The sequence below is a fragment of the Scyliorhinus torazame genome, chromosome 12 (assembly GCF_047496885.1).
Source record: "Scyliorhinus torazame isolate Kashiwa2021f chromosome 12, sScyTor2.1, whole genome shotgun sequence".
In the NCBI taxonomy this organism is placed as follows: Eukaryota; Metazoa; Chordata; class Chondrichthyes; order Carcharhiniformes; family Scyliorhinidae; genus Scyliorhinus; species Scyliorhinus torazame.
This window is the reverse complement of record NC_092718.1, coordinates 207,817,146-207,838,689: the sequence shown is the minus strand read 5'-3', so window position 1 is coordinate 207,838,689 and position 21,544 is coordinate 207,817,146. Positions and strand designations below refer to the sequence as shown.

The 21,544-nt window shown below is 45.2% G+C and overlaps 1 protein-coding gene across 7 annotated transcripts in view; it reads right to left on the bottom strand.

Moving 5' to 3' along the window:
* The window catches only part of nf1a (neurofibromin 1a), a 372,455-nt gene extending 362,463 nt beyond the window's left edge, over positions 1-9,992 (bottom strand). For 5 of the 7 annotated variants that reach the window (XM_072469810.1, XM_072469812.1, XM_072469811.1 and 2 more), the window contains exon 1: positions 9,746-9,987. In XM_072469810.1, the coding sequence (XP_072325911.1) occupies positions 9,746-9,805 (60 nt within the window). In that variant the 5' untranslated portion in view covers positions 9,806-9,987. Of the gene's footprint in view, positions 1-9,745 lie in introns of all 7 variants that reach the window. The other 2 variants (XM_072469816.1, XM_072469815.1) reach the window with 2 other exon arrangements.
* Between the last annotated feature and the right edge of the window lie 11,552 nt (positions 9,993-21,544).

The window sequence follows — 21,544 nt, the reverse complement described above, 5'->3', positions numbered from 1 at the left end:
AGCTTGTGCAGGGCCCCTCAGCTCCCAGCCACCTGGATCCCCAAGTACCGAAAGCTCCTTTCCGCCCTCTTCAACGGTGGGTCATCTATCCCCCTTCCCTGGTCCCCTGGATGCACCACAAAGAGCTCACTTTCCCCTACGTTGAGCTGATAGCCCGAGAAGTCCCCAAACTCCCTTAGGATCCGCATGACCTCCACCATCCCCTCCACTGGAACTGCCACATACAGCAACAGGTCGTCCGCATACAGCGACACCCGATGTTCCTCTCCCCCTCGGACCAACCCCCTCCATTTCCTGGACTCCCTTAGTGCCATGGCCAAAGGCTCAATTGCCAATGCAAACAACAAAGGGGACAGGGGGCACCCCGGCCTCGTCCCTCGGTACAGCCAAAAGTACTCTGACCTCCGCCGGTTCGTAACCACACTCGCCACCAGGGCTCTATATAGGAGCCTGACCCAACTGATAAACCCCTCCCCAAACCCAAACCTCCGCAACACTTCCCAAAGATACTCCCACTCCACCCGGTCGAAGGCCTTCTCCGCGTCCATAGCTGCCACTACTTCCGCTTCTCCCTCCACCGATGGCATCATAATCACGTTGAGGAGCCTCCGCACATTAGTGTTTAGCTGCCTGCCCTTTACAAATCCCGTCTGGTCCTCATGAAGCACCCCAGGAACAAGTCCTCAATTCTCGTAGCCAGCACTTTTGCAGCAACTTAGCATCCACATTGAGGAGCGAGATCGGTCTGTACGACCCACAATGCAGTGGGTCCTTCTCCCGCTTCAGAATCAGCGAGATCAACGCCCCGGACATTGTCGGGGGCAGGGTCCCCCTCTCCCTTGCCTCATTGAAAGTCCTCACTAACAACGGGCCTAGCAGGTCCACATATTTCCTATAAAACTCGACCGGGAACCCATCTGGCCCCGGGGCCTTCCCCGCCTGCATGTTCCCCAATCCTTTAACCAGCTCCTCCAACCCAATTGGCGCCCCTAAACCAGCCACCTCCTGCTCCTCCACCCTCGGGAACCTCAGTTGATCCAAACATCGTCACATCCCCTCTTCCCCCGCTGGGGGCTCAGATCTGTACAGCTCCTCATAGAAGTCCTTAAATACCTCATTTACTCTCACCGCACTCCGCACCGTATTCCCCCTACTATCCTTAACTCCACCTATCTCCCTCGCTGCCACCCTCTTACGGAGCTGGTGTGCCAGCATCCGGCTCGCCTTCTCCCCATACTCGTACGGCGCCCCCCGTGCTTTTCTCCACTGTGCCTCTGCTTTCCCTGTGGTCAACAGGTCAAACTCCGTCTGGAGGCTTCGCCGCTCCCTAAGTAGTCCCTCCTCGGGGGCCTCTGCATATCTCCTGTCCACCCTTAAGATCTCCCCCACCAACCTCTCCCTCTCCTCTCTCTTCTCCCTGTGGGCCCTAATGGAGATTAACGCAGAAAAATACTTTACACTGCACCATCATTCCGCTTCTTTCTGGGTTATCATTCCTTGGAATCTCGGCATCCTCTAATACAAAGTTACAGGAATTTTGAGTCACAGGCCTTACCAGTAAGGGTCAGCACCATGAGGAGCGCAACAGCTGAGCTAATCCTGCCCTCATCCACTTATCTTTTGTATCCTATTATGACAAGCATTTTAAATATGCACCAAAGCTTGAATTTCTTTCTCACTTTCTGTGACAACACACTCTTCCAATGTCAGGAAAGCCGTTAAAGTCCAACCTACTCACACTGCGGCCTCACGGCGCCGAGGGCCCAGGTTCGATCCCGGCCCTGGGTGACTGTCCGTGTGGAGTTTGCACATTCTCCCCGTGTTTGCGTGGGTTTCACCCCTATAGCCCAATGATGTGCAGCGCAGGTGCATTGGCCACGCTAGATTGCCCCTTAATTAGAAAAAATGAATTGGGTACTCTACATAAGAACTAGGAGTAGGCCATCTGGCCCCTCGAGCCTGCTCCGCCATTCAATGAGATCATGGCTGATCTTTTGTGGACTCAGTTCCACTTTCCGGCCTGAACACCATAACCCTTAATGCCTTTATTCATAAAAAAACCATCTATCTTTATCTTAAAAACATTTAATGAAGGAGCCTCAACTGCTTCACTGGGCAAAGAATTCCAGAGATTCACAACCCTGTGGGTGAAGAAGTTCCTCCTAAACTCAGTCCTAAATCTACTTCCCCTTATTTTGAGGCTATGCCCCCTAGTTTTGCTTTCACCCACCAGTGGAAACAACCTGCCCGCATCTATCCTATCTATTCCCTTCATAATTTTGTATGTTTCTATAAGATCCACCCCCCCCTCATCCTTCTAAATTCCAATGAGTACAGTCCCAGTCTACTCAACCTCTCCTCGTAATCCAACCCCTTCAACTCTGGGATTAACCTAGTGAATCTCCTCTGCACACCCTCCAGTGCCAGTACGTCCTTTCTCAGGTAAGGAGACCAAAACTGAACACAATACTCCAGGTGTGGCCTCACTAACACCTTATACAATTGCAGCATAACCTCCTTAGTCTTAAACTCCATTCCTCTAGCAATGAAGCACAAAATTCCATTCGCCTTCTTGATCACCTGTTGCACCTGTAAACAAACTTTTTGCGGCTCATGCACGAGCACACCCAGGTCTCTCTGCACAGCAGCATGTTTTAATATTTTATCATTTAAATAATAATCCCTTTTGCTGTTATTCCTACCAAAATGGATAACCTCACATTTGTCAACATTGTATTCCATCTGCCAGACCCTAGCCCATTCACTTCACCTATCCAAATCCCTCTGCAGAGTTCCGGTATCCTCTGCACTTTTTGCTTTACCACTCATCTTAGTGTCGTCTGCAAACTTGGACACATTGCCCTTGGTCCCCAACTCCAAATCATCTATGTAAATTGTGAACAGTTGTGGGCCCAACACTGATCCCTGAGGGACACCACTAGCTACTGATTGCCAACCAGAGAAACACACATTAATCCGCACTCTTTGCTTTCTATTAATTAACCAATCCTCTATCCATGCTACAACTTTACCCTTAATGCCATGCATCTTTATCTTATGCAGCAACCTTTTGTGTGGCACCTTGTCAAAGGCTTTCTGGAAATCCAGATATACCACATCCATTGGCTCCCCATTATCTACCGCTCTGGTAATGTCCTCAAAAAATTCCACTAAATTAGTTAGGCACGGCCTGCCCTTTATGAACCCATGCTGCGTCTGCCCAATGAGACAATTTCCATCCTGATGCCTCGCTATTTCTTTCATGATGATAGATTCCAGCATCTTCCCCACTACCGAAGTTAAGCTCACTGGCCTATAATTACCCGCTTTCTGCCCACCTCCTTTTTTAAACAGTGGTGTCACGTTTGCTAATTTCCAATCCGCAATTTTTTTTTTAAGCTTTAAAGTTTAAAGACTTAAGGCAATCTCCAAGGGACCAGAAAGCATGCTTTTCCAAATGTTGCTGTCTCCTTCCACAGAAGTGGCAGAATTTAATTCAATTTCTCCCAACAGCAGGTCAAGAACTTACTGTGCGGTGTGTGTTTGGGGGGGGGGGGGGGGGGGGGCATATGGAACCCAAAAAGATGATTGTGCAGTTAAGATTACAATTGTGATGAGCAGGAAATGATTTGCTGCATATTAATACAATCAGTGATGAACATCTGTGGTAACTTCTATACAGAATCTGAATACAAGATCTATCTACTGCACTATGGTATTTACAAAGCAACTAGAGGAATTACCTTTAAATGATGCATTTATACTGAGGGTGATTTGAAAGAAATAGCAGGTCTACTTTATATTCAACTACTTCAGAATTAAACAGACTTTATGGGTTGTGGGAGCTCCCACTCGATTTGTCAGCTCTGTTTCTGTCCGGCATCTGATGGAGACTGCAGGAGGGTGGCATTTTACTGCTCCAAAAACCAAACAGAGCATGATAAAAGTAAGCTTTTCTGCTATTCTACCTTTTGCTGATTGTCAGTTCATTTACTTTATGCACTCTTCTTGATAACCAACTAGATTGTTCAAAAACATAGCAAACAAAAACTTGCTGTATTTTTGATTATTAGGAAAAAAATTACTATGCCCTTCCTCATCGATGCTGCCTTAATGTTAACGTAGTTTCATCGATACCAACTACACTCCGGCACCACATCCCATGTGACTCTTCCCCATGGGTGATCTAGCCAAGCCAGATCCTGCTCTCAGCTGCAGCTCACACACAGGGATTTTTAGGTATTGTCATCAGATAACCATCAGAGGTGGAAACCCTGTTATTTCCTCATCTTGGGTGCAGTGGTTAGCAATGCTGTCTCACAGCGCTGAGGATTGATCCCGGTCCTGGGTCACTGTCCGTGTGGCGTTTGCACATTCACACCCTGTCTGCGTGGGTCTCACCCCAACAACCCGAAGATGTGCAGGGTAGGTGGATTGGCAACACTAAATTGTCCCTCAATTGGGGGGGGGGGGGGGGGGAATTGGGTACTCTAAATTTATATATTTTTTTAAAGTCCTCATCTTTCTCCAGCCCACTCACCCTATGCCCAACCTTCATTAGTGTAGAAGCACTGTGTATGTCTCACAGCACCAGGAACCTAGATTCAATTCCAGCCTTGAGTGACTGTCTGTGTGGAGTTTGCACATTCTACCAGTGTCTGTATCGGTTCCTCCCACAGACCAGAGACGTGCAGGTTAGGTGGGGCTACGGAGATGGGCGGGGGTGTGGGCCTAGGCAGGGTGCTCTTTCAGAGGGTCGGTGCAGGCTCGAATGATCTCCTTCGGCATTATAGGGATTCTATGGAATTACTGAGGCCAAGATATTGCACCCTTATTCCCATCTCAAATCTGTCTAACTCAATACAACCAGGTACCTTCCTGGTACACATGTCTCCGTTTAAAACTAGGCAGTGTAATACCACCCATCTGATCCACCGGAAAAGTAAATTATTATTGGTAACATATTACCAGAAGAATTAGAGTTGGGCAACCCTATTTTCAGTGCAACTGCGAAAGAAACGCAACTCACTAAAATCAATGAATTCAGCAAGCATATTTAACCAGATAGTCCATTATCCACTGCAAAACTACACAATGAAAATGTTAACTGTCTACATTTTAATGGGTAAGATTTTGAAAGGCAAACAGTATGCTGTTAATATTTATATAAATTAACTGATTCCTTGCAAGGGTACTGCTCCATTACCAAACGATCTCCAATAGCTAACGCATATTAACCTATACGGCCAATCATGCAAGAGCCAAAACAGCTAATGTTGCCAGCTTGTCAATTTCAGGAACATCACAATCATCTAACTACAACAAAGATTTATTAGGCAGAAATATTTCCCAATTGTACACAATGTCATGACAGCTGGGGAAACTTTATCACTCAGCCGATTCATTTAGTTTCAATACCCATTATTTTCCTCCAGATAATTTTAAAAAATAAATTTAGAGTATTATTTTTTTCCAATTAAGGGACAATTTAGCATGGCCAATCCACCTAACCTGCACATCTTTGGGTTGTGGGGGTGAAACCCATGCAGGCACAGGGGGAATGTGCAAACTCCACACGGACAGTGACCCAGGGCCGGGATTCGAACCCGGGTCCACAGCGCCGCAGTCCCAGTCCTAACCACTGCGCCATGTGCCGCCTCACCTCCAGATATTTTTAAAACAAATGTTGGATTGTAAAGTTACATTTGAAATTGATTATTTTAACAGAACTTTTGGCATCATTGCACAAGAGCAAATGCAATTTCATATAGATTCTTGGTAAAGGAAATTGCAATTGTATCACTAACACATTGCCTTTCCTTGCAAAACAAATGGAGCTTCTGTAAAGGTAACTTTTGATATAATTACCACAAAGATACCAGATTCCATCTGTGGTCCATAAAACTCTCGCTGATGTGGTAAATGTGAGGGGAAAGGATGAAAGAGAATAAAGGAAAACAAAGAAAACTGGCCTGCACAATCTCAATCTGACGGAAGGAACGAAACAAACAGGATTTCACACATGATAACCGAAAAGCAACTGTCAGTCTGAGATCGTCAGTTCTGATAACCTGTTACAGCTATCAGCCTAATGGCACTTCCCATTAAAAACAAAATTAAGTTGCATTTACAAAGTGTCTGCCATGGCTTCAGGGTCCCTCAAAACAAATCATGGTCAGCAAAGAACTTTTTCCAAGTTCTGTTATCATTATGGTAGAGAGAAAAATGGTAGCCAATTTCCACATCGAAAGATCCCACAGATAGCAATAAGATAAACAAACAGTTAATTTGTCTTTGATGGTGCTGGTTGAGCTATATGTTCGCCGTGACACCTGTCCAGCTTCTATAGTATTCTTCAAAACAGTGTTATGAAATCCTTTTTATCTACCTGAGAGGAAGACAAGGCCTCATTCTAATGCCTCATCTAAAAGACAGACTCCAACAGTATGCCTTTTGTATATCATATGCTCATGATTCTGGAGTGCGTCTTGAACCCATGTCTTTTTTGACTCAAATCAAAAGTACCACCATTGAATGATATGCCCCGATATGTGAAAAACATCAATCAGACAAGTGCCAGCAGGGCCACCAGTACTATATATCAGGAAGGCTAGCAGAGATTAAAATATATATTATGTACTAGTTCTTCAAAAATTAGAGGGTTGACTATATACCAAAAGGAATTGCAGCACACAGGGTTTTAATTAGCAGTGTCACAGGGCACAATCTTTTCTCCACCTCTTGGTTCTATAACCTATTTCCATTTTTTTCTTAATTACAAAACAGGTTTGTAAATTATTCCCCAGACTATAAAAGCATTCAATTATTCACAAAGCCCTCAATATTTTACACAGCAGCTATATGATAACCAACCATTTGATATACATCTGAGCAGCCACAATACACGTGACCTTTTTACTCTATCCCCCTTATACAGGCACAGATACCCAGGACATATCCTCTGTATGCTTAAAGCAGCAAGCAAATAAGCAGTTCTCATATTATAAAAAGTTCAATTTATAACTAAACAATTTCCTGTAATGAAAACTCAAGCCTAAAATTAAAAATGCTGGAAATGTTTGACGTATTCGTGCTATTTCCAATTAGTGTCATCTGATGCATAGATTAATTATTTTAATATTCTTGCTAAAAAAGTTACTCTAAATATTGGATTTTACAAATTTAAAAAGGTTTTGCAGACAAGAATTTTTTTTTTTAAATTAGATTGCAAAGTATTCCAAAATAAACATTACCAGAAAAAAATCAATCAAGTTGCATTTACTTATAAACGTTCCAATGGGCAAATAATGCAGTTTACAAGAAAAATTCTTCAGCTGCATTTTCAGACATAGTTTAAGACTGACCTGCTGGAGAGATTTCAAACAAATGACAGATGATGAGAATATTGTCAGCCTTGGGAATGGTTCAGTGAGTTGCTGAGCTACACAGACCAAGAAGGTTTCTCATTCAATCTCTGGCCTGTGCCCAATAAGATAACCTCAGCTGGGACAAGGTTAAAAGCTCTACAATTGACCTTGGTGTCCCCACTTTAAAAGGAGGGGTGGGATGTGGTTGGAAATCAGCCAGACATCATCCCCTGACCACTATTCAATGAACCTCTGCACCAAAGCAAGATTGGGATTAACTGTAACACTTCACAGGTCAAATAAACTGTCCATGCTTAATGTTGAACAGAAAAGGAAAGGATGGTTAGATAAGACAACTTGTGAAGTTTGTACCCCAATAAGATTCAAGTCTTCCGGCAGAACAATTGCAAGAGAAGCTTTTCAATTTCAGTTCATGAACAATCCAAAAGTAATCACAACCTTCTGCCCAATCCATTTTTTAAAAAAATACTTTTGACAAATGAATCAAAACAGAAAACACTTCACCATGGTGCTATAGAAATGGCCTCCATTCATAAATAGCCTTAAAAGATAGTCTGTTCCTCAACCAACCCACCAAAAATACACCAGACCAATCACATTTGCCTTTTCCTCCAAATTATATTTTGTTACAGAAGTTGCAGAATGATAGTTAGGTTTTTTAAAATAAATTTAGAGCATCCAATTTTTTTTCCCAATTAAGGGTCATTTTAGCGTGGCCAATCGACCTATGTTGCACATCTTTTGGGTTGTGGAAATGAGACCCACGCAGACCCGGGGAGAATATGCAAACTCCACACGGACAGTGACCATGGGCCAGGACAACCCCAGGTCTTCAGCGCTGTGAGGTAGTAGTGCTAACCACTGCGCCACTATGCAGCCCTGTGATTGTAAGGCTATAACATGCATTTCAACACCTATTTGTTTTAAAAACTTTGATCTAAAAAACATTTCATCTGCAGTTGTTGTTTTTTTTTAAAATCAGAGCCTCTGACACAACACTTTCCGGAGGACAAAAAAAATCTTGGCTTGGACGTCACTCAAAATCACATTTTGTTCAGAATTTTAATAAAATATTCAGTGTATACAAGTTTCTGTGAGCTTTTGTATTGGTCTACAAACTTTATTCTAGAAGTTATACCTTTCCACAAACCTGGCCACTCCTGATTGAATTTATTACCATTGAGTTTCCCACTAATCACACTAATTAGCTTTAAGGGAGGCTCTAACAGTTGTTTTTGTTTTGACGTATGGGCATCTCAGCTTTTTCAATTTACCAACAAAGTTCACATACTGTACACACAAGTGAATGCACATACTGTACGGTATACACAAGTAAATAGGTTTGAGTGGATACTGGAGGGGGGAATAAACACTTCTCAAAGCGAACACAACTTTGGTAACATTTGCATCCAGATCACCAATAGCTCCCAAAGTAGAACTACTTTGCTTCTTTTGTCAAAATTTTCAGGTGCCCTTAATCAACAGATGTCAAGTCATGAATGTCCGACTTCACTTTAAAATGTTGAACAACTTCAATATGTTGGAGCAAACTTACCCCTAAAAAAATTTCCATTGCCAATAAAATCAGCAAAACATAAATCCCTAAAGGGCTCAACACTGATCTCGGCATGGTGAAACAAGGGATGGAAACATCCAATGCTTTGCCTACAAAACGAACAACACTAAAAAAAAACACTCTACCACAAAGATTTCTGCTGAAAGCAAAGTTGCATTAACAACTACATCGATCTGGGATGGAAAAGTGAAAATTGTTGATTTCTCAAACAAGTTTGAATGCACCGAGGGTTGGGGGCAGCTTTGTCCCATTTGATGAATACACAGGGAATGTCGTCCCTCAGAAAAAGGGCTGGGGGGTGGGAATACAGGTTGTGTGGTGTTGGTGAGGATCAGAATGGAACTATGTGGGAATTCTCTTACATTAAAAACTGAGAGAGATCAAAAATCATTGGAGGGGGGGGGGGTTGGATTTTCCTGCAGGCCCCAGCTCCCACTGCCTAGGAGGTTACGGGTTCCTGGACCTAGCCCTTAGAGAGGATGGATAAATAGATAGATAAGACAGATGGAGAGGACCTCCATGTCAGGCCAGGCCTCGACTGACTGACTGGCTCCACGGGGGGGGGGGGGGGGACACAAAAAGCCTGCAACCTACCCACACCCCGGGAGAAAGCAGAAACAAAATTCTACCTCAGAAAAAAAAACATTCAGCCGCGCTCGCTGGAGGGGACAAAACATGTCATTTCCCAAGCTCTTTTTTTTGTTGTTGCTGCTGCTGCTGCTGCACAAAACAAACGACAGTTGGGGTCTGGGGGTATTTTTTTTGCTTGCTTGTTGTTTACCTGCTCGTCGAAACGCGTTATGACGGCTTGAACCCATTCCACCGGCTTATGAGCCGCCATGCTCGGCTCTGCCACCCCCAGCCCCCGCCACCTCCTCCCCCTCCCCCACTCTCCCTCAGGTTAAAACAAAACGGCGCTCTGGTTGCTCCGATCTCTCTCTACGGCCGGATAGGTAGATGTAAATCCCTCCCGGTCGGTGTCGCTGGGTTTGTTTCCCTCCTTCTTCTTCTTCTTCTTCTTCCTCCACCACCACCCCCCTCCTCCTCCACCACCGCCTCCCCCCTCCAGCGTCTCCACATTCACCAGGGTAAGGCGGCCATGACACCAGCCGGAAGTTGTTTTTTTTTTCTCCCCCCCGCCCCCCTTCGAGCTGGCTCCCGTGTGAGGGGGGGGGAGGGGCAACAGCGCGCATGCGCTCCCGGCCCCGCCGTTCATTAAGAAAAGCAGGGAGCGGTTACGTCATGGCCCGTCAGGCCCCGCCTCCGATGTCCCCTCCCGCGCACGCGCGCAGGCTCCCCGGAAATTTTTTTTTTTCAATGGGCAGACAGAAGGCTGGACTGGAATGGCATTCACAAAGAGAGAGAGAGAGGATAATAAGCTGTCACTTTACTTAGGCAGGGGATTCTGCAGTTCCTTCCTTACTGCTTTCTCTCTGTAATTTTGCTCCTGGTGAAATAAAACAACTGTGTGTGTGTGTGTAAATGATAGTGGAAATCGAAACATAAATAGCACAATGATGCTGCGAATGAGCAAATGTGGTCTCCCCAACATTTGGGGGGGGAGGGGGGAAAAAAGGAAACAGATAAAGATAGATTAACGTTTCGCATGTGGATCCTTTGCCAGAACTGGAAGCCAGGGGCAGCCTTTATAGTACGGAATAAAGTGTTTGCACAAACCTCGCCCTGTTCAGTACAGGGGCTCGCTTGGAAGTTCAACATTCCAATTCTTGCAAAGAGGCCGCATCCTCAAACGTCGATCTGCATTTTTCTCCCTAAAATCCTGACCCACCGCCAACATTCTGTTTCTGTTTCACTTTGCAGCCTCTTAATTCATCCTGTCCCTAAGTTATCACCAATACAACTCGAAATGAAAATCCCAAACATGAATGTTAAAAAAAAAACCACACAGCCGCTTTCTGTGCTGCCAAATCTGAATGGCATTCAATGGAAACAAATAGGTCTTTAATTTTGGCCAGAGTAAATGGGTTCCTATCCTTTTCATATTTTGTTAAACGGAAGCACAACTGGATATGAGGTTCTTCCTTCCCTAATAATCTGACCAGCAGCCTAATCCTGTTTTTGGACACATACATTGTATATTTATAACACACATTACATTGTATATCTGTAACATGCAATATGATCTGAGAACGATTACGAGAGGGCCGAAAAGACATCACTTGCCGTCCCAAGTATCTGTTGACTCAAAAATATTTTTTTTTCTTTACACTGCATACGATAGACGAGGTAAGATTTAATGCGTTAATCTGTGACGTTTATAAGGCTGCTTGTGCGTTTCTTTCCGCATTTCTCTCCCGTCACAAGAATCTATTGAAGGATTTTGTTCTCATTTGATCTGACCTAGCACCAATTGACTGGCCCCACGTATAATCTGTCTGTAAATACCCGAATACTGGTGCGAGATGATAGCAAATTATTTGATGAACGAGATTTAAGCGGGGTGCGAAATCATCCGGATGGGTCTCCTTGAAGTGACCACATTCTGCCTGCAGTGTCCCCTGAAAATCCACAACAAAGGAGATGGGGGGGGGGGCAACTGGGCGGAAAATGCAGGCTATCTGAACCTGATTTGCTAAAATTTGGATACAGCTGGCACACGCCTGGAAACTGGAGAAGCAAGGGAAACCGATGGGCAAGTCATTTGGGATTCTTCCTCTTAACCTCACAGCCGAGTTCTCTGACAATGTAAACTCTCACCCTCTGGCAGTGTGGAAGAGAGAGAAAAGTGTGTGTGTGTGTGTGGGCGGGTGTGGGGGGGGGGGGAATAAATACACCAAAGAGGCGAAAGAACATCCATCAGTGAAGTGGGTCCAGTAGCTCACGGAAGGGTGGAAAGTATACTTGTCTCTCTTGCAGTGTAAGCTATCAAATTTACCCGTGCATTGCAGAGGAGTCAATGTTAAAACTGTTGGGGGTGGGGGCGGGAAATCAAGAGTAATTCGAGCTGATTACCAATGTGCATCTCCTCGTTCTTGTCAGTGTTGCTAAAGGGTCTATAATTATATATCCTGCCTACGGGACGAGATGGGATAATCAATATATGCTATGTTTAAGAGGGAGAACATCTATTTTAATACCGGATGTATTTCCAAGTACAAGGACTATTTGAAATTATTATTTCTTGCCCTCACTCTTGCCCCCACGTTGTTTAATTTAACCATTTCCTACTATCGCCTCCAGCAACAGGGTAATGGACTTCCATTCACGAAGTGTCTTGTGTTTAGACTCAGGTCAGAATTGACAAATAGCAGTACTGGCGGAAGACCCATCACACACTTCACGTTGGGTCTAACCCCATTGTACAGGGCAGCCACAATGCCAGTTGGTCCCGTTCTCCCAGCTGAACGAGTACAGCAATAAAATTGAAAGAATAGAATAACGGCGAGGGGTGCGGGGGTACGGTGACATCACAACTCAATAAATATTCCGTTCAGTCGGCCAGATGAAAGTCGAATGTCAATTGGGATTAAAATAATTAAAGCGGGAAAGTGAAGTTGACGATTATCACATCAGACCATGATCACATTGAATGGCGGAGCAGATTCGATGGGCCGAATGGTCCACTTCTGCTCAGTCTTATGGCCTTACCCAATAATCTTCAATTATCTTTTTAAAATATTCTGCTTTTGTCAGAATCTACTTAATAACAACGGTTTTCCTTCATTCTCTAAACTTTTCTAAATATTGGTGTTAAAACTGTAAAAGGGATTTACGACTCCAAATAGCAATTATACTGGGGACTCCCACTGATCGAATCACAAAATTGTTACAGTACAGAATGATGGAATTGGGCCCGCCTAACAAGCAATTCAACCCTTTAACTTTCAAAATGTTACCTGTTCCTTGACAATCCGATTTTATACAGTCATGGCACTTTCAGTGCTTTTGTAGACTTCTGTCATCTGCATACGGACTGATCTCATTAACACTGCACCCTGTATGCTTCATCCGATGCCGGTGTTATGTAGTTACATTGTGTACCTTGTGTTGCCCTATTATGTATTTTCTTTTATTTCCTTTCCTTTTCATGTACTTAATGATCTGTTGAGCTGCTCGCAGAAAAATACTTTTCACTGTACCTCGGTGCACATGACAATAAAGAAAATCCAAATCCATAGCAGTGTAAAAATCTGCCCAGTATCACCGTTCTGTTATTAGCAAATCTGTAACAATGTTCATGTGAATTGTCACCAAGCTCGACCTCGCTCCTGCTGCCATTGTCAGCAACAATCCTGATCCCTGCATGTGCTTGTAAATTGTATGCTCGTATTCGCAGTGAGTGCTCATAAAGTAAAGCTACGCGTTGTGCTCGGTTAGTGTTTGCTCTCTGAAGCTGGTACCTGTTCCCCATATTAAAGCGTTTGACACGATGTGCCTGACGAATGTGATGAGGTGCGAGTGGGCGAGGCAAACATGAACTAACAGCCGCTAAAGAACTCATTGTCGAGGGGAAGATAAGACCAATGTTTTTTAAAAAGTAAATTTAGAGTACCCAATTCTTTTTCCAATTAAGGGGCAATTTAGCGTGGCCTGGGATAAGATTAATGCTGCATCATCCCACAAATAAAGGTACTGCAGATATGATGTATTTAGATGTAAAGACAAATTAAATACTAGTGCTGTGATCACTTGTATAGTATAAACATATAATGCTGGAAATATGCGGCAACATCTATAATTTCACGCGTAGAATCTTCATCACAGTACTTGTATTTAATTTTGAACAGCAAATTAATCATTGTGCTATTTTTGCAAGGCACTCTCCCCGAATGTCCCTAACGGTTGCAAATAATGGCTTATTTTATTGCTGGCTACTTCCCTGGGGAGGGAAATCACTGCCCTGCCCCCGAGCTGCCAGATCTGCTCCTTTTCCTGCTCTCCATCCACTAACCCCTTTGAAGTGTCTCCCTTCTCCTTTTATCACCACCCTTGGCCCACCCATTTCCTGCCCATAAATTGTGATTTACGACGTTTTCACAAGAATGACTTTCATCCCGAAATGTTTGTCGAACCTCTTCTCCGTTTTGTTCCCATTCTTTCGCCACAATCGGCGCAAATTGTGGGGGAAGGCGAAGCTGGATTACTTGGGAGTGACATCATCAAAATGAAAAAAAAAATTGGGGGGGGGGACGGGGGACAGACGCCCAAAACCTCCGAGATAAATAATATTCGCATTTGTGGACGAACACTTTAGTGAGGTTTCAATCACTTTTGTTCTGCAGCAGACACGTTCTGATAAAAGGGGCACCCTTTTGTTCTATTTCCCATCCAATCCCCTCTGCAAACGAACAAAAGATTTCCCGGGCAGTTTTCCTACGGAGGACAGTGCATCATTGAAATATTCATGGGCTGGATGAAATTGCAATTGATGAAACACAAAGTGAGACATATTTGCTATCTTGTCCCCCCCACCCACCCACCAACACATATCGCTTCCTGGTGTCCACGCGGGATACATTTATATTTTTCTTTGAAATATATATATTTGTTGTTGATTTCCCCCGCGTTGTTGAGTGCTGGGTGTGAGACTCACGCACACTCACTCACAGTGTGCAGATCCTGGGCTGCGCGCCCTGTGTGTGTTTTTTGTGAAAGGAGCTGGCCGCGCCTGCGCACTCGGGCGGCAGCGCCGGCTTTCATTAATGAAAAGTTGTCAGCTGACGTCACCCCGGGTGCTCGTACCTGCCTGAGCGGAGCAAGGAAAACGTGAATGGGGGTGTGAGCGAGTGCCAGGCATCAATGGGTGCTGACGGAAGCCCGGGCTGGCTGCAGGAGGGGGAGGGGGTGGGGGGGGGGGAGGGTAAGTATTGTTGGGAGGGGTGGATATTTTTTGGGGGGTAAGCATTGTTGGAGAGGTGAGTATTGTTGAGAGGAGTGAGTATTGTTGTGGGGGGGGGGAGGTTGAGTATTGTTGGGGGGGAGGGGGGTATTGTTGGGAGGGGTGGGTATTGTTGGGGTGTGAGTATTATTGGGGGGTGAGTATTATTGCGGGGAGGGTGAGTCTTGTGGGGGGGGTGAGTATTGTTGGGGGGTGAGTATTGTTGGGGGGGTGAGTATTGTTGTGGGGAGGGTGAGTATTGTTGGGGGAGAGTATTGTTGGGGTGAGTATTGTTGGAGGGTGAGTATTGTTGGAGGGTGAGTATTGTTGGGCGGTGTATTGGGGTGAGTATTGTTGGCAGCTGAGTATTGTTGGGGGTGAGTATTGTTGGGGGATGAGTATTGTTGGGGGGGTGAGTATTGTTGGGGGGGTGAATATTGTTGGGGGGTGAGTATTGTTGGGGGGGGGTGAGTATTGTTGGGGGGGGTGAATATTGTTGGGGGTGAGTATTGTTGGGGTGGATGAGTATTGTTGGGGGGTGAGTATTGTTGGGGGCTGAGTATTGTTGGGGTGGATGAGTATTGTTGGGGGTTGGGTATTGGTGGGGGGGTGATATTGTTGGTGGGTGAGTATTGTTGGGGGTGGGTATTATTGGGGAGGGTGAGTATTGTTGGGGGTGGGTATTGTTGGGGGGGTATTGTTGGGGGGTGGGTATTGTTGGGGGGGGCGTATTGTTGGGGGATGAGTATTTTTGTGGGGTGAGTATTGTTGGGGGTGGGTATTGTTGGGGTGGATGAGTATTGTTGTGGGGTGAGTATCGTTGGGAGGTGAGTGTTGTTGGGGGGTGAGTATTGTTGGGGGGGTGAATATTGTTGGGGGTTGGGTATTGGTGGGGGGGTGATATTGTTGGTGGGTGAGTATTGTTGGGGGTGGGTATTATTGGGGGGTGAGTATTGTTGGGGGTGGGAATTGCTGGGGGGTATTGTTGGGGGGTGTATTGTTGGGGGATGAGTATTGTTGTGGGGTGAGTATTGTTGGGGGGTGGGTATTGTTGGGGTGGATGAGTATTGTTGTGGGGTGAGTATTGTTGGGAGGTGAGTGTTGTTGGGGGTGAGTATTGTTGGGGGTGAGTATTGTTGGGGGGTGAGTATTGTTGGGGGTGGGTATTATTGGGGGGGTATTGTTGGGGGGTGAGTATTGTTGGGGGTGGGTATTGTTAGGGGTGAGTATTGTTTAGGGTGAGTATTGTTGTGGGGTGAGTATTGTTGGGGGTGGGCATTGTTGGGGTGGATGAGTATTGTTGTGGGGTGAGTATTGTTGGGGGTGGGCATTGTTGGGGTGGATGAGTATTGTTGTGGGGTGAGTATTGTTGGGAGGTGAGTATTGTTGGGGGATGATATTGTTGGTGGGTGAGTATTGTTGGGGGTGGGTATTATTGGGAGGTGAGTATTGTTGGGGAGGGTATTGTTGGGGGGTATATTGTTGGGGGTGGGTATTGTTCGGGGGTGTATTGTTGGGGGTGGGTATTGTTGGGGTGGATGAATATTGTTGTGGGGTGAGTCTTGTTGGGAGGCGAGTGTTGTTGGGGGGTGAGTATTGTTGGGGGGGGGGTGTATTGTGTGGCTTCAATTCAACTCTCTCCTGCCGGCGCTGTGAATGAATGGGACTCCTCCCTTCAAGGCACCGTGATCACATTGCAATTCTCAAAAACAAAACAAGGAACCATTTTGATTCACAAAATGCAGCCCGCTATCAATTGTAGCTCCGCCAGCACGTCCTGTATATCCCACAATTGCCTTTGCTTTCGATCCTTCTTCAATCGCTCCATTTATTTAACTTCCATCCCCCCCCCCCCCCCCCCCCGGCCATGGCAGGCATTGTGCGGGCCATTGCCAAAGGGCGTTGCAGATATTTATAGTCAGTCGTGTTCATGCATGTTTACCAAAGTGCTTTTATGAATGCCAATCCCGTTCTCTTTGTTCACATGGCTACTCCTCTATCTGAACCACGTAAATTGTTTTATAAAAGGGGAACTTTTCTCGTGTTCTTGGACCATTTCAGAATTCGGCTTGAATTCCCGATGAAGCTGCTTGAATCAAACGGGCTGTTGTGCTGATCAGATCCATGTTTATCTCCACTTGACCCACATTGGTAATCGTTTCCCTGCTTTCCAACACATCCAGTTTCGCATGCGGCCACCTCGCTGACACCTGACCATTCCGGAGCAGCGAGGAATCCCTTTCTGTCTTTTGTATCGTTGTCAACCTGATCGATGGATCGAAAAAGTGCACAGAAGCAACTCGCTGGATTACAAAGGCCACGAGACTAACTGTGACCTTGCAAAAGGCGGACCATTCGTTCCTGAGCTAACAATATATTTTCCTAGCCTCCGATGTAGAAGCCATTAAAAAAAACAGCCGCTCATAATTCGTTCCCCGGACCTTTTTTTTTTCACTTCATCTGTAAAAGAATTGTGCATCCGGATGCATTTTGAAGTTAACGATTGCACCTTAAGGCGACGCATTGTATCTGATCATGTGTCTGATTCGGCCCACTCCAACCTTCGAACCTGCTGCTGTCCACGTAGGAAGGTGGAGAGGGCAACGATCGAGATGTTAGGGGCAGCACCAGTTAGATTTCATTTGGTGTGTTTGCCAATGCAGATATTCCATTTGCTATTTGTCCATGTTGAGGATGGGGAAGTGATTTATTGAGGAATTCCAGGCAATTCATGGTCAGATTACAAGGTGATTTACCTGCAGTACTGCGCGCTTTGTATTTCAAACGGCGAGAGGAATTCTGTGTCATGCACAGTACGAGGCAGCAATAGGAGCGGGTTTAGTCCCTCAGATTTACTGAAATAGGACAGGGTCCTGAGGGCTGTTCAAGAAGAGTTGGCCCGCCGGTAAGGACTCCAGTGTGTCGGAAATGAGAAGCAAGTTTCCGATTTTCTGCTCCGAGAGAAGGAAATCGTTTGGCAAAGAGCAATAAAAACGTGGAGGATTGCGGCGCGGAGTCGGGTTACACGCTACACCCACCCAGACAAGCGTCTTGCTTCAGAGACCGGATACAATTCGACTGTGGCTGCAAACAATAGCCCAATATGTTGACACCCATCCCTCTCTCCTCCTCCCCCCCCCCCCCCCCCAAAGATGCACACACACCCTGCAAAGTTTCCCCACCCATAAGGCGTTATGAAGCGTTTGGTTTTAGAGGGGAGATGCATTTGGAGTTAATTGTCTTGTGGTTTGGACATTATATGTCCCCTTCCACCGCCCCCCTCCACCCCTACACACGGAACAAAAAACACACACAGCGACAGGGTCAAAAGATACATTGCCAATAGATACATTGAGGCATGCATCACATGCGAGAAAGGGGGAGGCATGGGATTAATTTGCTCTGATTACTGGTATCACATTAGCAGATGGATCTGCCGCACTTAAATCCAGCTCCGAGTCTGTCCCAAGAGGGGGTAGTGCAGAATCAAACCGTGTCCTATGGTGCTTGCCATAATCTTTAGAGAGGAGGTCGATGGCAAATTGAAGTTTCAGGGAAATCTGACTGCCTCTCACTCCAGATGTGGCAAGCTCCTTTCCAAAGTAACAAACAGCCTCGTGGGATGCCGGGTTGCCTGAAACCAGCTGCTCATGGAACCATTGAATCTCACAGCAAAGATGGAGGGGGAGGCCATTCCCATCCTATCTGTGCCGGTTTTTGAAAGAGTTCTCCAAGATATCTCTGTGCCCACAATCCTGCCCCCCCCCCCCCACCTGCAAATGATTTCTCTTCAAGGACGCATTGCTTTTTTAAAAGTTTCAATGGGATCGAACTCCACCATCTTTTCAGACAATGCTTTTTGAAAATGAATGAAATAATAATCGCTTATTGTCAGAAGTAGGCTTCAATGAAGTTACTGTGAAAAGCCCCTAGTCGCCACATTCCAGCGCCTGTTCGGGGAGGCCGGTACAGGAATTGAACCCGCGCTGCTGGCCTTGTTCTGCAGTACAAGCCAGCTGTTTAGCCCACTGTGCAAAACCAACCCCTTTTTTTTAGATGTAAACACGTATTTGACTCTTCAAAATAACTTAGAAGCGACAGGAAACATTCCACAACCTCGCACACTGAAGTTAAATAGCGCAGCCTCGCTTTTGCCTTGGCCAAGAACTTTCACCTCTGAATTAGACATTTGTGATTCAACGTCACTCCAAAGATTAGAGCATGAAATGTAGGTTCACACTCCAGTGCAGTCCGAAGAGAGGTCTGCCCCTTCAGATGGGGGCTTAAACGCAATGCCTGGTTTACTTGTGCGATCTGAATGTAGGAGGATGTGGCATTATTGAAAGGAGGGCAGAGACGTTCTCTTGATGTCCCTCAACCAACAGATTGAAAGCAGATCATCTGGTTAACCATTTCATAGAATCATAGAATGCTCCAGCACAGAAGGAGGCCATTTGGGCCATCGAGCCGATGCAAGCTCTTTTTGCAGAACTGATCGAGGTATATAAAATATTAAAAGGAATTGATAAAGTAAACGTAGACCAAATGTTCCCCCTTGTGGGGCAATCTAGAACGAGAGGTCACAGATGTAGGTTGAGAGGCGGTAGATTTAGAACTGAGATGAGGAGGAACTACTTCTCGGAGAGGATGGTGAATTTGTGGAACTCGCCGCCCCATTGTGTGGCGGAATTGGAGTCATTAAATGGTTTCAAGAAGGAGATGATATATTTCTGATTAAAAAACGGGTTAAATGGATATGGGGAGCAGGAAGAGATTAGCCATGATCTGATTGAATGGTGGAGCAGGCTCGAGGGGCTGAATTGCCAACTTCTGCTCCTAATCCCTATGTTCCTATGATCCCATTAGGGCCACTCTCTGGTTCATTCCTCATATCTCCACAATTTTTTTCCTTCATGTATTTAACCAATTATCTTTTGAAAGCTACAGTTGAAGCTGTTTCCCCTACAATGTCAGGCTGTACATTCCAATCCCTAATCACTCATCACATATAAAATACTTCTCCTCCTGTCGCTTTTCGTTCTTTTGCCAATCACCTTTAATCTGTGCCCTCTGGCCACCAACACTTTCAAGTATTGGAAACAGCTTGTCTTTATTTAGTCTGAAATTAATTTAAACCCCTACATCAAATCTCCCACAGTCACTGTCTGTGTGGAGTCTGCACGTTCCCCCCGTGTCTGCGTGGGTTTCCTCCGGGTGCTCTGGTTTCCTCCCACAGTCCAAAGATGTGCCGGTTAGGTGGATTGGCCATGCTAAATTGCCCTTAGTGTCCAAAATTGCCCTTAGTGTTGGGTGGGGTTACTGAGTTATGGGGATAAGGTGGAGGTGTGGGCTTTGGTAGGGTGCTCTTTCAAAGAGCCGGTGCAGACTCGATGGGCCGAATGGCCTCCTTCTGCACTGTAAATTCTATGAAATTCTATGATTCTCTGCACTAAGAAGAGCAACTCTAGTTTCTAATTCTAATAAATCTCTCCTCTCCCTCTCCAAGGCCTTTATATCCTTCCTAAAATGAGGTGATTAGAAATTGACACAGCACTCCAATTAGGCTGAATTAGTGTTTTGCATAAATTTAGAATAACCTGTTTTTAATATCTCCGCCTTTACTCATAAAGCTCAGAATCCCATGTGCTTTATGAATGGTTTTGTTAACCTGACTTGCCACTTTCAAAGATTTATGATAAACACCCCTAAATCTCTGTTTGCGCACCCCTCTTTAAAATACCATTTAACTTGCTTTTCCTCTCCTAAACTTTCTTACCAAAATTTGTTACATCATACTTTCTTACATTTCATCCACCATTTGTATGTCCATTCCACCTCTCTGCCTACTTTCATTTGAAGTCTATTCCTATCTTCCTTGATGTTTGCTACATGTGCTGTTAGTGGAACTTTGCTGGACGTCAACTGACTGCCATATTTGCCCAGATTTCAAGATTTACCACACTTGCAATGGGGGGGTGGGCACAGTAGCACAGTGGTTAGCACTGTTGCTTCACAGCGCCAGGGACCCAGGTTCGATTCCTGACTTGGATCACTGTCTGTGCGGAGTCTGCACGTTCTCCCCTTGACTGTGTGGTTTTCCTCCGGTTTCCTCCCACAAGGCCCGAAGGCGTGCTGTTAGGTGAATTGGACATTCTGAATTCTCCCTCCGTGTACTCAGAACAGGTGCCGGAATGTGGCGAATAGGGGATTTTCACAGTAACTTCATCGCAGTGTTAATGTAAGCCTACTTGTGACAATAATGAAGATTATCATTATTATTATTACGTGCTCGGATGTCGATGAACTGCTTTGGGATGTCATAATGATGTGAAATATGCCAAACAGTAAGTTGCTTTCCCCTTTTTGTGTCAGATCAGCACCCTGTGAAACCCTGTCACATGCCTCGATCGCTTTGAAAGCTGAATTTCCTTGCCTTTTATTCCACTTTTTAAGTTCTGTTTAACATCTAATTACGTAACTGTGAGAATGAAGCATGCCCCACTGGCTGTCAGTTGCACAGTGATTCCTGATTTTGCAGATTGTGCATTTTAAAATTATGTTTTCTCTTTTCTGCAGATAAAAAAAATAATGATTTGCTTTCTTAGTGTCTGGCCTCCAATGTTATTTCTCTGATCCCTATCCTATAATATCACTATGATACATTTGAGATTGGGAGCTCAGTAGAAGTGGTATTAAAAGTCAAATATGCTGTCTTCATGACCTAGGGTAATACCATGGCCC